Genomic DNA, 17127 nt, shown 5'->3' on the forward strand with positions numbered 1-17127 from the left:
CACGGCATGTGGGATCCTCCCAGACTGGGGCACGAACCCACGTCCCCTGCGTCGGCAGGCGGACCCTCAACCACTGTGCCACCAGGGAAGCCCGATGTATCTTGATTTTGCACAGCACTTTCCAGACTCTTAGGCTATCCTTATGTACAAGCTAGAGAAATATGAGTTAGATGAGAGTCTGTTAAATAGATTCTCAAATACTTGATTGAAAAGATATAGACCTATCAGTTGAGTTCTATGATATAAAGACAAAGATGGGACTGACAAATCTGTAAATGACATAAACACATGAGGTGATTGAATCAATATTCATAGAGATTTGGGGGACTTAAGGTAAGTCATATCAACAAGATGATACTTTAAGAGAATAAATTTAAAATCATCCCTTTAGGGATGTACGTATGTATGTATGGGTTGGTTGAAAACGGTTCATAGGAGAAAAGACATAGTAGGAGTATTAACTGAGCAAACATTTGATGTAAACCAAATTGCATGGTATTCTTTCACTCATTTCTTCAAAAAACGTGTGACTGTCATAAAAGCAAATTCCATCTTCCTTTGCTTGTAAAAGTATAGAGTCCCAAACCAGGACAGCGATGGTGCTACTGACACTACAGCGACAAGAAAACATCTGGACACTGTGTTCAGCCCCGTGAGACACCTTGAAGGAGAGAATTAAGCATTTAGAAGAGGCCACCAGGTCCAACGTGGCACAAGAGCTGGAAGCTGCGTTGTGAGAAAATGGCAGTCTGTGAAGGCTGATCCTCTGAAGAAAGAACGCCTAAGCAGAGATGTGAAACTTATCTTTAAATTGTTAAGGCTGTTGTCTGGATACTTTGATACACTCCTGCTTTGCTCCTTAGGCAGCAGAAGTTACAGGATTAATAGCTATGAGGTATACAGGAAATTGGATGTCAGCCAATCTCTTACAGTGTATCAGCTTTTTTTCCCAGACCCTAGGCATACAGAGATGAGCAGGACAAGATCCCTTTCCGACAGAGTTAACAATCCATAAATTCATCTTCCACATAGGCAAGTGGTTCAGTATGCAATGGTTCTTCCAACAGTGGGTTGGAGAACTGGATGCCTCTTAATGCACTGAGTTCCCATCTCTGAAACATAAAAGGAAACATATTCAGGTTCCGTTTGAGGACCTGAGGCTGGGCTGATGGTATCTGGACCTCCAGGTGGTGTTCTGGTCACCACCAAGAACCAGGACGCCTGTTTCCCAGGACAAGAAAAGAGGGTAGCCAAAGGAGAGTCCGAACTGTGTTCAAGGAGAAAAGAAAGAGTTCAAAGGCAGAAAAGTGGCCCTGAGCATCAGATACACAAGAGCCACAGACTGTCAACAGGAGGACAAGTCAGGAGTCGACAGAAGGGCAGAGCAGACATAGTGCAGTGTGACACTGGCCCTCTGGGATGAAACGTGGGAATGGTGTCAGCAGTCGGGGCCGTGTGGGACCAGGTGAACTTGAACTTGAGATAGGACTGGACTAAGGCTGGATGACCACCTTGTTGGGGGTGTTAGAGATGGGATTTTTCCAGACATCCTCCCTTTGCTTTTCCAGCTCTACTCTCCACCCTTCTCCACCCTGCTCTGGGCCCAGGAAATTGATCTACATAACTTGCATCAGAGGAATCCTTGCCCTCTGGATCCAGTTAGGTTCTGAGAACAGGAAGCCCCAGCTAGAGACTGGAGATGGGGAGGAGAATGAGGTTGGGATATCCCTGCCCCCTGCCTGCCTTCTTGTGGGATCACCTTGGGGTTTCTGTGTTCCTTGGCTGAAGGTCACAGCTCCTCTAAGGAGACCCTGTCAACATAGCTTTCTCTTCCAGGATCGACATAGCTCTCTTCCCTCCAAACCTAGAGATGATAACAATTGAACTTTGCCTCACAAAAATATGGAAAGGGGGGAACAGGTGGGAGTAGAGATAAAACAAGATTGGCTATGAGTTGACAGCTATTAAAGCTGGATGATATAGACTTGGAGGTACCTTATACTATTATCTCTATGTTTGTATAATTTTGGAATTATTAAATATGAAATGCTAAAAAATAGTTAAAAGTTACTTGTTCATTGTAAAGACTTCTGAAATTCTCATTTAACAATTCTACATTTACCTCATTTTTATTTAAGTCCTTCATAGAAATATGACACTTTTACTAATACCTTGAAATGCTCAAATAAAAAGCACTACTAAACAGTAATTAAATGCATTGCATCATTACCTTTTATAGTTGCTATAGGCAATTTGAGTGTATTTTTTTTGCATTATACAAAAAAAAAGTTACTTGTTAATACAGGAAAACTCATCTATTATTGCTGGATGCCACTGATGTCATGACGGAGGTCTGCGTGTCGGTTTCGGAAACGTGATAGGAAAAACGTATTGAAACAAAATGCAAATGAGGAATGCTATTTTTATGAAAGTCTAATCAAACCATGCTCAATGGAAAATATCAAGATGATATTATTCAGAATGGGCATTTAGAATATTCTTTCATGGGCTTCCCTGGTGGCGCAGTGGTTGAGAGTCCGCCTGCCGATGCAGGGGACACGGGTTCGTGCCCCGGTCCGGGAAGATCCCACATGCCGTGGAGCGGCTGGGCCCGTGAGCCATGGCCACTGAGCCTGCGCGTCCGGAGCCTGTGCTCCGCAACGGGAGAGGCCACAACAGTGAGAGGCCCACGTACCGCAAAAAAAAAAAAAAAAAAAAAAGAATATTCTTTCATGAATCAAGAAAGAAAGCAAACAGAAATATTACATTTATTTTTTAAAATATATTATGAGTGGACTTTGATTCTAAGTAACCTGGGGTGGGGAAGAATTAGATGAGATTGTAGATGAAGCAAGACTGGCTGTGAGTTAATATCTGTTGAACTGGGGGGATGGAGACATGGAAGTTGGTTACACTATTTTTTCTAATTTTATATATGCTTTAAATTTCTCCATAGAGTGGTTTCAAAATATAAAACATATACTGCATGTCCAAAATGTGACCATTTTCAGACTTAGAGAACAAACTTATGGTTACCAGGGGGAAAGCAGGGGGAGGGATAGATTGAGAGTTTGAGATTGACATGTACACCCTACTATATTTAAAATAGATAACCAACAAAGACCTACTGTATAGCACAGAAACCTTGGCTCAATATTTTGTAATAACCTAAATGGGAAAAGAATTTGAAAAAGAACAGAAACTTGTATGGGTATAACTGAATCACTGCTGTACACCTGTAACTAACACATCATTGTTAATCAACTATACTCCAATATAAAATAAAAATTAAAAAAAACAAAATATGACCATTTATAGTAAGTATGTATTAACTTTTATGATCTTATGAAATGTAATATTACGCTATTTCTCATTCGCCTCCTTAGATTCTGCGTTTTCTAACATATTTTTCCATTTCTCTCCTCTTCCCCCACCCCTTAGTTTTGTCTGCTATATGGAACCAAACTGGTGTTCCAGGAGCGAGCCTGGTATCTAGAACATAAATATTTGACTCCGCTGGCCAGCATGAAGATTAGGCGTTAGGTAAGAATCCCTGGGGTGCAGAAGAAACCCTTCATGCCTCAGCTGTTGGCTCTTTGCTTTCTTAGAAAACAGTCCTGCCAATCTTTTATCGGTTTCCACTCACAAATTTTTGCGCCTCTGAGACTTCACATACATGGTTTCATTGCCTACTGTGATCGTATTACACTTCAGAGTTTAAGTGACAGGGAAGTGATTCACCGTGTATGAACTTCTCACATGTAAAGGAGAGGAAGAAATCAAAAGTGCTGGCAAAAAAAAAAAAGAGGTATGAAGTGATTTTCATTTTCTTACTTCTCACAAAAGCCTATTAACTCATTCTTTATATTTAGAAAAAAGGCCTGGTGGTATTTTTGTCAGTGGTTGCAATGGGAATTCAGTGTGACAGCCACAGAGCACCTGAAAATGAGGATAGAGCCAGTGAATCATCACCATAATGCTGCTTTAGAAAAAGACTGTTAAACAGCATAATCATCTATACAACACATTTTCTCTCTCTTCCAGGCCCCCTGTTAGATGCTGAAACACAGACAGGTATATCCTCAGTCTCTGCATTCAAGGGAGCTTATTATAGCTGGGGACACGAAACTGCCTTCAAATAACACAACAACACGAGGGAGTGGACCTTTCCAATGAACTTGGCCACAAGAATAAGTTCAGAGGACAGAGGTCACTTTGGAATTAATGGCGTTCTTTGCTAGACCTGGAAGAGGGGAAGATTCAAAGTGGAGGCGGTGGTTCAACTGAGGAGGGGGAAATGCAGGTGAGCCTTCAGATGGGGTTGGTGAAGTGAGCAAAATCATAGAAACGGGAGTACTTGGGGCAGACATGTTAAGAAACAGTGAAAAGACCAGTTTGGTTGAAGTCTTAACTGATAGACAAACCTGGAGAAGCCTGCCGGAGCAAAACTATAATGGGCTGGGAAGAACCTTGAAGAATCTTTTTCCTTCTTAGGAGGCAGCAATTATGACAAAAAGCATGTATAAAAATACTTTAGTTATCTATTCCTATGTAACAAAAAACCCCAAAACTTAGTGGCTTAAAACAACAACCATTTCTCATTTCTCATGACTCTGCAGTCTGGACAGGCCTCCACTAGATGGTTCTTCTGCCCCACGTGGCGTCCGCTGGGGCTGAGTGCTCAAGATGTCCTAGATGTGTACTAGTCACTGTCCTTGGAAAATGATTTGTAAGATTAATATGAAGGGCAAATTGAAGGTATCTTCTTCCCCTTGCAAGGCGTCTGAAGGGACTCTTAGCTTGAGACCCACCCTAAACCAAAGTGAGGTTTTCTGGAAGACTCAGAGAGTTGAAATAAGGGCAGCAATAGCTTTACCCTCCCCCGGGGTTATAGCTCTTTGGCCTCCAGCTTACTGTCTATTAAATTTCTTGCTTAGTGCTGGCCCTGGTTTCCACTATCATCACCGCCCGCTCCACCGCAATCACCATGAGGCCGTCGAAGTGAAAATTCAGATTTGCTGGAAATGGCAAATGCCTTCATGGCAAACGCAATTTTCTTACTTGTTTATTTCTCTTGGTTCCCATTTTCCCTTAATTTTTTGCATTACGGTATTGTCAGATCATTGATGCTTTAAAGGTGTAGAAGAGAAAACCTAGCTCTCTGATATCAGAAATAGAAAGTTCCTTCAATATTACCTCGCTTGACCTCACAACAACCCTTTGAGTGATGTTCATTATTCTTACACGTGGGTGAGGAAACAGATCCAATGTGACACAGTAACTTGCCCAAAGTAATACAGGTAGCAAAAACCCATATCTCTCTGGCTCTAAATATTTTCAATTATTTGGTTAGAAATCAGCATCAGTCAGTAACAAAAATCACACTCAGTGCCCAGTTGTTGGTTTCTAATATCATTTTCCAAAATAGCAACCAGGGTCCTTAGAGAAATGGCTGATCCTGGCTGGGGCTATGAATATATAAGATGAACCTGGAACATCTTCTAGAGCCAGAAAGTCAGAAAGTGCTCAAAACAGAAATAAAAATAGAAAGACCCACAGTTATGGGGGTATGTCCAAGGGATGTGGGAAGGAACTAACTGAAAGAGCTCCCAGGGGCCAAAGCTGGAATACTTAGAGCAACAAAATAGATAACATCATATTGGATTTTAACCCAAAGTACAAAATAAACACATGGGAATACCCGGGTGGTCCAGTGGTTAGGACTCCACGCTTCCACTGCGGGGGGGCGCAGGTTTGATCCCTGGCTGGGGAAATAAGATCCCACATGCGGGATGGCCAAAAAAATAAATAAATAAATAAAAGTGAACACAAACAAAGAGACAAGTCTTCCTTAAAGAAGAATTCCAGGGCTTCCTTGGTGGTGCACTGGTTGAGAGTCCCCCTGCTGTTGCAGGGGGCACGGGTTCGTGCCACGGTCTGGGAGGATCCCACATGCCGCGGAGCGGCTGGGCCCATGAGCCATGGCCACTGGGCCTGCGCATCCGGAGCCTGTGCTCCACAACGGGAGAGGCCACAACAGAGAGAGGCCCGCGTACCGCAAAAAAAAAAAAAAAAAAGAATTCCAAATGATACATGTAGATACTCCCCCCTTCAGGAAGTGAAACAATTTTCCTTCCCTTGAATGTGAGTTGGACTTAGTGACTTCCTTCTATTTTTAAGAATAGAGAATGGGAAGGGAAAAGAGTTACTTTACAGTGGAGAAATCTGGTAGATCCCATTTAACCACGTGATTAAGGTTAATACCACCAGTAATAAGTCATGTTGATGACGTGGACCTCTGATATGATGTGATGAGAAGAGTACTTCACTCTTCCCCAAAACCCATAGTCCAATCATGAAAAAAACATGTCAGACAAAACCAAATTGAGGGATGGTCCATACAGTACCTGATTGGTACTCCTCAAACTGTCAATCAACGAAAGACAAGGAAGGACTGAGAAACCATCATCAACCAGAGGCAACCAAGGAGATGTGAGGACTGAATGCAGTGTGGTACCTGGATGGAGTCCTGGAACAGAAAAAGGACATTGGTAGAAAAACTGGTGATACCTGAATAAAGTCTATATTTGTTAACATTAATGTACTAATATTTTTTAAATCTTAGTATATTTTACTGTTTTTATCTTCTTTATTTTTTTTATTGAGGTATAGTTGCTTTACAATATTGTGTTAGTTTCTGAAAGTCAGTCAACTATATGTATACATACATCCCCTCTGTTTTGGATTTCCTTCCCATTTAGGTCACCACAGAGCATTAAGTAGAGTTCCCTATGCTATGTAGCAGGTTCTCATTAGTTATCTATTTTATACATATTAGTGTATATATGTCAATCCCAATCTCCCAATTCATCCCTCCCCTGCTTTCCCCCCTTGGTGTACATACGTTTGTGCTCTATATCTGTGTCTCTATTTCTGCCTCGCAAGCAGGTTCATCTGTACCATTTTTCTAGATTCCACATATATGCGTTAATATATGATATTTGTTTTTCTCTTTCTGGCCTACTTCACTCTGTATGACAGTCTCTGGGTCCATCCGCATCTCTACAAATGACCCAGCTCCATTCCTTTTTATGGCTGAGTAATAGTCCATTGTATATATGTACCACATCTTCTTTATCCATTCATCTGTCGATGGACGTTTAGGTTGCTTCCATGACCTGGCTATTGTAAATAGCGCTGCAAATGACCCACCTCCTAGAGTAATGAAAATAAAAATAAAAATAAACAAATGGGACCTAATGAAACTTAAAAGCTTTTGCACAGCAAAGGAAACCATAAGGAAGACCAAAAGACAACCCTCAGAATGGGAGAAAATATTTGCAAATGAAGAAACAGACAACGGATTAACCTCCAAAATATACAAACAGCTCATGCAACTCAATATCAGAAAAACAAGCAACCCAATCAAAAAATGGATGGACGACCTAAATAGACATTTCTCCAAAGAAGACATACAGATGGCCAAGAGGCACATGAAAAGCTGCTCAACATCACTAATTATTAGAGAAATGCAAATCAAAACTACCATAAGGTATCATCTCACACTGGTCAGAATGGCCATCATCAACAAATCTACAAACAATAAATGCTGGAGAGGGTGTGGAGAAAAGGGAACCTTCCTGCACTGTTGGTGGGAATGTAAATTGATACAGCCACTATGGAGAACAGTATGGAGGTCCCTTAAAAAACTAAAAATAGAACTACCATATGACCCAGCAATCCCATTACTGGGCATATACCCTGAGAAAACCATAATTCAAAAAGACACATGCGCACCTTAATGTACTAATATTGGCTTCTTAGTTCTGACAATGGGCCATAGTTATGTAAGATGTCAACATTAGGGGAAACTGGGTGAAGGGAGTATGGGAACTCTCTGTTGGAACTTTTCTGTAAATCTAAATATATTCTAAGGGAATTCCCTGGCGGTCCAGCAGTTTGGACTTGATGCTTTCACTGCCATGGGCCCAGGTTCGACCCCTGGTTGGGGAACTAAGATCCTGCAAGCCACGTGGGGCTTGGCCAAAAAATATATATACATATATGTGTATATATATATATATATATATATATATTCTAAAATAAAAAGTTTATTTTAAAAAGAAGTCAGCATCAGGGAATAGCAATCAGCCTGGGCTGATTCTAAATAATAAAACTTTTCAGAGTACCCAGGAGTTATGCTGAAGCTCCAGTCTAATGATAATTAATAATGCACATATTTATTCTTTAAAAAAAAATCTCATTGCATTCTCATAAAGATCTTCAAGGTAAGTAAGGCTGATATAATCCCCATGCGGTAAATGAATGAAACTAAGAAACAGAGAAGTTAAACAGCTGCCCAAGATTCCATCTGATCATAGAATCCAGAACTTCTGACCCTAAACGGAGGCGGACTAACATGCAGCACCACCTGTTTGTAGCCCTACTTGTCCACATGGGCACCACAGAGCCGAGTTCAGAAGCTTCAGAAAGGCCTGCCTGATGTCCCGCAGTGGGTAAGATCCATCCACATACTCCAGAAGTACCCACTGGTCCGACTGATGCTCATGAGAGATGGGAGTTTGGACTGGGTTTTGTTTTCTTTTAAAATGCAAGCCCATCTCCCACGCCCTTCCTGGCTGTGATAACTAAGTGCTTTCTTTTGTCTGGAGCTTCAGTACTGGCAGAGCTGGTCCACATCCATGATCCTGTGTAACCCCCACAAGCACCCTTTAGTGTGAATAGCTGCTCATCTACTGTAGGGATGGGGAACCTGAGGCTGACTTGCAGCTGATGTACTGAGAGGGAAAGGTACTTCTGGACTCAGGTTCCCTGCTGTTCTAGTGATCCCAGACCTGAACTGTAGGATGGGGTAGCTCCACCTTTGTGCCCTCATTGTGAGACCTTGGCTCAAAGGCAGTCTCGTGGTGGTGCCTCTGGGGCTCCATCATAACAAGGCCCCCAAGTAAAAGGTCTCTGTGCCCTTTCCATTAAGAACTGTTGCAGGGGTGTGTATAGAACAATTGTATGCTTTGTTCTTGGAAAATTTAGTGTCCAGGAATTATCCCGTTTCAGTCTTCATTGACCTAGACATTTGTTTTGCTTTAGATGATTATCAGCATTAAGGAGGAACTATCAGCTGAGGCTCATTTTAAGGAGGAAAATCTTTCAAAATAACCTAAGTTACCAATTGCGTATCTCCACTAAAACCAACTTCACGTTGCTTAAAATAAGACAAAACCAAGCGAAAACGTCAGCTTTTTAAAATGATGTATTTTAATGGAAATGAATATTTGGCCCTGAGTCCTCTACCTTATTTTATACCAGTCCTTAAAGTCAACTAAGGTTCTTTTTTAAAATTTTTATTTATTTATTTATTTTTTATTTTTGGCTGCATTGGGTCTTCATTGCTGCGTGCAGGCTTTCTCTAGTTGCAGTGAGCGGGGGCTACTCTTCGTTGTGGCGCACAGGCTTCTCATTGCGGTGGCTTCTCTTGTTGTGGAGCATGGGCTCTAGTTGCACAGGCTTCAGTAGTTGTGGCACGAGGGCTCAGTAGCTGTGGCTCATGGGCTTAGTTGCTCCACGGCATGTGGGATCTTCCCGAACCAGGGCCCCAACCCGTGTCCCCTGCCTTGGCAGGCGGATTCTTAACCACTGCACCACCAGGGAAGCCCCAAAGTCAACTAAGTTTTAGGGCTGGGACGTTTTTCTCATTGGAGTGTTTGCTCCCTGAATTCCCTGGCACAGCTGCCCGGCTCTGTCAGTGCCCACCGGTATTGGAACAGTGACTCTTGGTGACATACAGAGAAGCAAGTACATGTAGATAGATGTGTGGTCAACTCACACTAGGAAATCCACAGGGGAGGAAGCTCTTCGGTCTATGTGGATCAAGAGAACCACGGACCAGCTGTGGTTGCAGATCAAAAAAGACCCTATTCAGCATGGTGAAAATAATACTTAGCAAAATGTTGAATCAGGTTCTGTTTCCTGCCCTGAGCCCAAATCATGGAACCATGTGAGAATGCGGGTTTTAAAGGACCTGCAGGGAAGTGAGGGAGGGCTGTGTAACTCAGCACAGCAGCGCAGAGAGCCACTCCTCTCCACCTCCCAGAGGGCATGGGAGGCTGCCTGTAAGAGTAACCGCATTAAAAACCAGACACTCGTTCAGGAAGGGAGAAAATAAATACTGATCATGACCATGGCCAAGCAATCACGCCACCTCCACAATATTTGATCACATTATACCCGCAGCTGTTACTCCTTCACCCAGATGTTGCCTTGATGTCCGGATTGAGTCGTGACCGGCCAGTTCCTTCCTGAGAGCACTGTTTCTGTTGGAGCAGCAGATGACTGGCAACTTTTCCCACTGAGTCCTTCTCCCATGCCTCTAGACTGGCCGTTTTCATTTTGGTGTGTTAGGGTGAAGCTCAGATTCACCAGCACCAGCCCAAGTTCTGTTTTGTACCCTCACCAGCAAGTGGACACAGGGGTGGGCCCAGCCCCTAATAGTCGTACTCTGCCCCAGCGAAAGGAATCCTTTTCCTTCCTGAGTGAGAACTGCCGGGAGACCCAGCTGCAGCCGGGAGGCCAGGGGGAGCCTGTTGATGGCAAGTGATCTTGGCTCTTCTGCTGTATTTGCTCAAGTCTAAAAAATCCACTAAGGTTTGGGTTTTAGTCTCAGTTTAGTCACTCAAATAGTTGATTCATTAAAGAGGAAAAACATTCAAGCCCGATGTTGATGGGTCATTCAAGTATTGATAGTTCTGAGTCGATGTAGCCACTAACACATTGATTTATTCTTAGGAAATGGGCTTAGAGTAAGAATGTGCAGAAGTGTGGCAGACACTAGACCCCAAAGCCAGGACGCTACGGGGCTTCTTTGAATTTAGAGGGTAGATAACACTTATTTACTATTTTGAATTAAGTGTACAATATAAATGCAGTCATTGCCCTGTGGCATAAAGACTTGGGTTGAAAGAAACAGAATAGGAAGAAAAACTTGGGGGAGAGTTCCAAGATGGAAGGATGGTGTTGGGATATTAGCCCTTTTTCTCCTCAAATTTTAACTTCTAGAACACGTACCCCATGCTCATACCCACGAGGCTTACAAATGGTGCACGCGCCCTTCACTTCCTACAAATGCTGTGTTGGCTGTCTTCCATGCTGCGTTAAATGTTTCTTTTTAAATGGCCACTCAGATTTCTTATCCTTCTATTTCCCTTTCCCCAAACACCTGGATCAGGGTAGCTTAACAGATGTTCAGATACTGGAATCAAATGCAACACAAACTGAGGTTTTAGGCAAAAGATGTTGCAGACATCCATTGGGTTGGGAAAGGGAGGTGGGACTTCTCCGTCCCTTGGCCTCACCTACTCCCTACAGACTCTTTCTTTGTAAGGAATTTAAGAAAAGATCTCTGTTTCCCCAACTCCCATCCTTCCCACCCAGTAAGGTCCATCTGACTTGGCTACAAGCAACTGACGAGGTTTTGAGAATGCTTGGCTGTGTCCTCCAGGCTGGTGTGGTGTGTAACCACAAGCACCCATTCCATCAGGGTGCGGAGGGATAGCTCCTAATGATGGATCCTTGGTCTAGAAGCCAGGGGGGTGTCACTGAAATGACATCACAATGAAGTGGTGTTACATGGAATGCAATTGAGTCAAATTTTAAAATCCTCTTTGTTTTGAAAGCACCCCCAGAACTGGCTTTAACTTCCTTTCACTATTGTAGGACCCCTGGTTCACTTCCAGGAGATGGCAGGAAACAAAATATGAGTGTATCCTGGTCCACCTTCTTTTCCAAGAGCCAGAAACCCTCAAACGAGAGAGACAAGGAAAATACCAGTCCCAACAGAGTGCCACTAAGAAAAGGGAAAAACGCTCTTTTCCCTCCCCCCTCCCCTTTACCTCTGGCCCAAGCCTGCTCTTTAGTGGCATAAAATACATTGTTGAACCGATAAATGCAGGCCATTCAACTGAGGTTAAGAAAATACAAGTGAGATGTGTTTCTTCACTTTGGCTAGTAAAATGGACCCTGAGGTCATCACCCCTGCAATCCTGGTTCTGCGTGGCAGCCATCTGGTCGACCCTTGTGCTTTGCTTCACAGTACAGCTTTGTGTATCCGGGAGAGCCAGGCTCATTCCGTTTCATTCATTCAAGGATAACTTGTTATAACCACAGGATAGAGCAACTTGTTTTGCTGAGCTCCAGCCTCTGAATTCTTCTGGCAACTGTATTATCCTGGGCTCCTTGGGGAGGTACTTGAAGTGCTGGGTAATTGGGGTCCTACTCCATAAGTCTTTGAGTTCATCCCCTCACTACGGGATGCACAGTGAGAATTTCCTATCGGTGATATTTGTTCCTAAGAGTAGTTGTGTTACACACCAAAAAAAGACCTTCCAGGAGGTGGAATTCAGCTGAGTCAAACAGAGCAGACCCCCGTCACAGTTAGGACGAGGGGGGTTTTATTATGATTCCATAATAATAAAATTTAAATGAATTACTGAACTTGAAACAGAAATAATGCCCAGTACATCCACCTTGGTAGAAATTACTAATCTAGCTAGAAATCAATAATTTTAATAAAATAAAATAAAATGTGTTTGTAGTTTTTCTTTTTCTCATGGTAAATTGCCCTTTTCCTTTAATTTTAGAGACTAGATACTGCTGTGTCCTGTCCCACTTCTTCCTTCCTCTGGGGGACTCAAAGAACTTGGTACTTGGTAAACCATACAAAGACAGCTAGTAGGGGTGGCCCCATTTTAAGGGACAGAGAAGGGACAGGACTCACTTGTGAGCACCCATATGTCTATAGGAAACCAAAATTCCTCTGTCTCCTCCTTCCTGGGACAGCTGGTCATTCACATCACAAATTTTGGCCTTGAAGCACCAGGCATTAATTCAGTTCACCAAGTTGGCTACTGCTGAGACAATGCAAGAAAAATTAGCCAGCTCAAGTGTGTGACTTTTGTCAAGGTCTCTTGGAATACAGGTGTCCCATTTCTTAATCTGAGTGATGGCTACGTGTGTGCGTTCATTTTGTGATAATCCAGCAAGCTGTTATATGCTTACTCTTTGTATCTCTGCATTATGCTCCATCTAAAAAGAATACAAAGAAAAAAGAGAAAAGAACTCTGTATTGTGTTTACTAAATCCCTTTGTTAAAACCTAACCTGAGAGACATCTGACTACAATTATGGGGGGTTTATTTTTTAATTGAACTTTTTATTTTGAGAGAATAATAAATTCACATACAGCTGTAAGAAATAATACAGAGAGATTTCATGTCCCTTTACCTAGTCTTCCCCAGTGGAGTCACTGGCAGAACTATAATACAATATCACACCCAGGATTTTGACATTGACACAGCACAGATACAGAGTGTTTTCTTCACCACAAGAGTTCCTCATGTGGTGCTCTTTTTTTTTCTTTTTATTTGTTTTTTAATCTTTTAATTTTTATTTTTGGCTGTGGTGGGTCTTTGTTGCTGTGTGCGGCCTTTCTCTAGTTGCAGCTAGCGGGGGCTACTCTTCGTTGTGGTGCATGGGCTTCTCATTGAGGTGGCTTCTCTTGTTGCAGAGCAGGGCTCTAGGCATGTGGGCTCAGTAGTTGTGGGACATGGGCTCAGTAGTTGTGGCATGTGGGCTCAGTAGTTGTGGCTCACAGGCTCTAGAACTTAGGCTCAGGAGATGTGGTGCATGGGCTTAGTTGCTCCACAGCATGTGGGTTCCTCCCGGACCAGGGCTTGAACCCGTGTCTCCTGCACTGGCAGACAGATTCTTAACCACTGTGCCACCAGGGAAGTCCCAAGGTTTTCTTTTCTTTCTTTCTTTCTTTTTTTTTTTTTTTATTTTTTTTTGCCTGAAAGGTTATCTCTTCTCCATTGAATTGCTTTAACACCTTTGTCTAAAATCAGTTGGGCATATTTGTGTCATTCTATTTCTGCATTCTCCATTTTGATACATGGATCTATGTACCTATTTCTCTGCCAATACCACATGGTCAGTCTTGATTACGTTAGTTACATAAACTTGAAATGTGGTAGGTTGATTCCTCCCACTTTATTCTCTTTCAAAATTGTTTTAGCTATTCTAATTCTTTTCCTTTCCATGTAAATATTAGAATAATCTTGTCTATATCTACAAAAAATATTTCTGGGATTTCGATAGGAATTATTAAACCTGTATATTGCTTTTTGGAGGAATGAGATCAATACTACACTGAATCTTCTAATCTATGAATATGGTATGTCTCTCCATTTATATAGGTCTCTTCTGATTTCTTTCATCAGCATATTGTAGCTTTCAGCATACAAGACCTGTACACGTTTTGTTAGACTTACACCTAATTATTTCCTTTTTTTGAGTGATTGTAAATGGTATTGCATATTTGATTTCAAGTGTCCACATGTCCATTGCTAGTATATGGAAATACAATTGATTCTTCATATGTTGATTTTATATTCTACAACCTTGCTGAACTTACATATTAATTCTAGGAGTTCTTGTAGATTCCTAGAATATTCTGTACAGACAAACATGTCATCTGAAAATAATGACATGGTTTCATTGGATATAGGATTCTGGGTTGAGAGTTCTTTTTTTCAGCACCTGAAAGCATTTCTGGCCTTCATAGTTTCTAATGAGAATCTGCTGTCATTAAAATCATTTTTCCCTTATGAATAAATCATCATTTTTCTCTCTCTGTTTTCAAGGATTTTTTTCTTTAGTTTTCAGAAGTTTGACGATGATGTGCCTTGATGTGTATTTCTTTGAATATACCCTGGCTGAGTTTCAGTCAACTTTTTGAATTTGTTGGTTTATGTCTTTTGCCAAAATGGGGAGTTCCCAGTCATTTCATTATGTACTTTTCAGCCCTGCCCTCTTTCTTTTCTCTTCTTTTCTCACAAGAACTCTCATGACATTTAAGTTAGATCTTTTGTTATAACCACACAGGACCCTTAGCCTCTGTTCTTTTTTTTTTTTTCAGTCTATTTTCTCTCCTTTGTTCAGATTTAGTAACTTCTATCATTCTATCTTCCAGTTCACTAATTTTTATTTTGGTCATTGCATTTCCTTTCCATTTTTAAACTGAAGTATAGTTGATTTGCAATTTTATATTAGTTTCAGGTGTATGACACAGTGATTCAATATCTTTATAGATGATGCTCCATTTAAAGTTATTATAAAAGAATGGCTATATTTCCCTGTGCTGTACACTATATCCTGATGCTTATTTTTTATACATAGTAGTTTGTGTCTCTTAATCACATACCACTAACTCTCCCCTACCTCCTTCCCACTCCCCATTGGTAAACACTAGTTCTTCTCCATATCTGTGAGTCTGTTTTTGTTTTGTTATATACATTCATTCTATTTTTTAGATTCCACACATAAGTGATAATATAGAGTATTTGTCTTTCTCTGTCTTGCATTTATTTCACTGAGCATAATACTCTCTAGATCTATCCAGGTTGTTGCAAATGACAGATTTTCATTCTTTTTATGGCTGAGTAGTGTTCCATTATGTATATATACCACTTCTTCTTTATCCATTCACCTGTTGATGGACACTTAGGTTACTTCCATATCTTGGCTATTGTAAATAATGCTGCTATGAACATTGAGGTGCATGAATCTTTTCAAATTAGTGTTTTCATTTTCTTCAGATATATACCCAGCAGTGGGATTGCTGGATCATATGGTAGTTCTATTTTTAGTTTTTTGAGGAACCTCTGTACTGTTTTCCATAGTGACTGCACCAATTCACAATTCCACCAACAGCATACTAGGTTTCCCTTTTCTTCACATCCTCGTCTACGTTTGTTATTCGTAGACTTTTTGATGATAGCCATTTTAACAGGTGTGAGGTGCTGTCTCGTTATGGTTTTGATTTGCATTTCTCTGATGACTAGTGATGTTGCGCATGTTTTCATGTGCCTGTTGACCACCTGTATATCTTCTTTGGAAAAATGTCTATTCAGGTCTTCTGTCCATTTTTAAATTAGTTTCTTTGTTTTTCTTGATATTGAGCTGTGTGAGCTGTTTATATATGTTGAATATTAACCCCTTGTCCATCATATTATTTGCAAATATTTTCTCCCATTCAGTAGGTTGCCTTTTCATTTTGTTGATGGTTTCCTTTACTGTGCAAAACTCTTAAGTTTAATTAGGTCCCATTTGCTTATTTTTGCTATTATTTCTTTTGCCTTAGGAGACAGATCCAAAAAAATATTGCTACGATTTATGTCAAAGATTATTCTGCCTTTATTCTCTTCTAGAAGTTTTGTGGTTTCAGGTCTTACATTTAGGTCTTTAATTCATTTGAGTTTATTTTTGTATATGGTATGAGGATATGCTCTAATCTCATTCTTTTACATGTAGCTGTCCAGTTTTCTCAGCACTGCTTTTTTTTTTTTTTTGATTGTCAACTTTCATTTTTTTAATTAAATTTACATTCGCTCAAGATTATGAGGTAATTCTGGAAGTTGCTGAGAAAAATATTAACAACACATTAAAAAAAATTGAAATAGCTTTGTCTCTGTCTAGGGCATTGATAGGTGTATAAATAATTTGTATTTGAATGTATCTTTTTTTTTAACATCTTTATTGGAGTATAATTGCTCTACAACGGTGTGTCAGTTTCTGCTCCACAACAAAGTGAATCAGCCACACACACACATATGTTCCCATATCTCTTCCCTCTCCTGTCTCCCTCCCTCCCACCCTCCCCATCCCACCCCTCCAGGTGGTCACAAACCACTGAACTGATCTCCCTGTGCTATGCGGCTGCCCCCCACTAGCTATCTATTCCATGTTTGGTAGTGTATACATGTCCATGCCACCCTCCCACTCCGTCACAACCCACCCTTCCCCCTCCCCACATCCCCAAGTCCACTCTCCAGTAGGTCTGCATCTTCATTCCTGTCTTACCTCCAGGTTCTTCATACATTTTTTTTTCTTAGATTCCATATATATGTGTTAGCATACAGTATTTGTTTTTCTCTTTCTGACTTACTTCACTCTGTATGACAGACTCTAGGTCCATCCACCTCACTACAAATATCTTAATTTCAGGCTCCCTGACTTCAGACTATACTACAAAGCTACAGTAATCAAGACAGTATGG

General features: G+C 41.2%; 1 protein-coding gene across 1 annotated transcript in view; it reads left to right on the forward strand.

Moving 5' to 3' along the window:
• ACOXL (acyl-CoA oxidase like) overlaps positions 1–17127 on the forward strand; it is a 353725-nt gene that overhangs the window by 311176 nt on the left and 25422 nt on the right. The window contains 1 exon segment of the mRNA XM_029232291.1: positions 3442–3543. Within this exon segment, the coding sequence (XP_029088124.1) occupies positions 3442–3543 (102 nt within the window).

The sequence above is a fragment of the Monodon monoceros genome, unplaced genomic scaffold, assembly GCF_005190385.1.
Source record: "Monodon monoceros isolate NGI ecotype Baffin Bay Population unplaced genomic scaffold, NGI_Narwhal_1 Super_Scaffold_19, whole genome shotgun sequence".
Lineage (NCBI taxonomy): Eukaryota > Metazoa > Chordata > Mammalia > Artiodactyla > Monodontidae > Monodon > Monodon monoceros.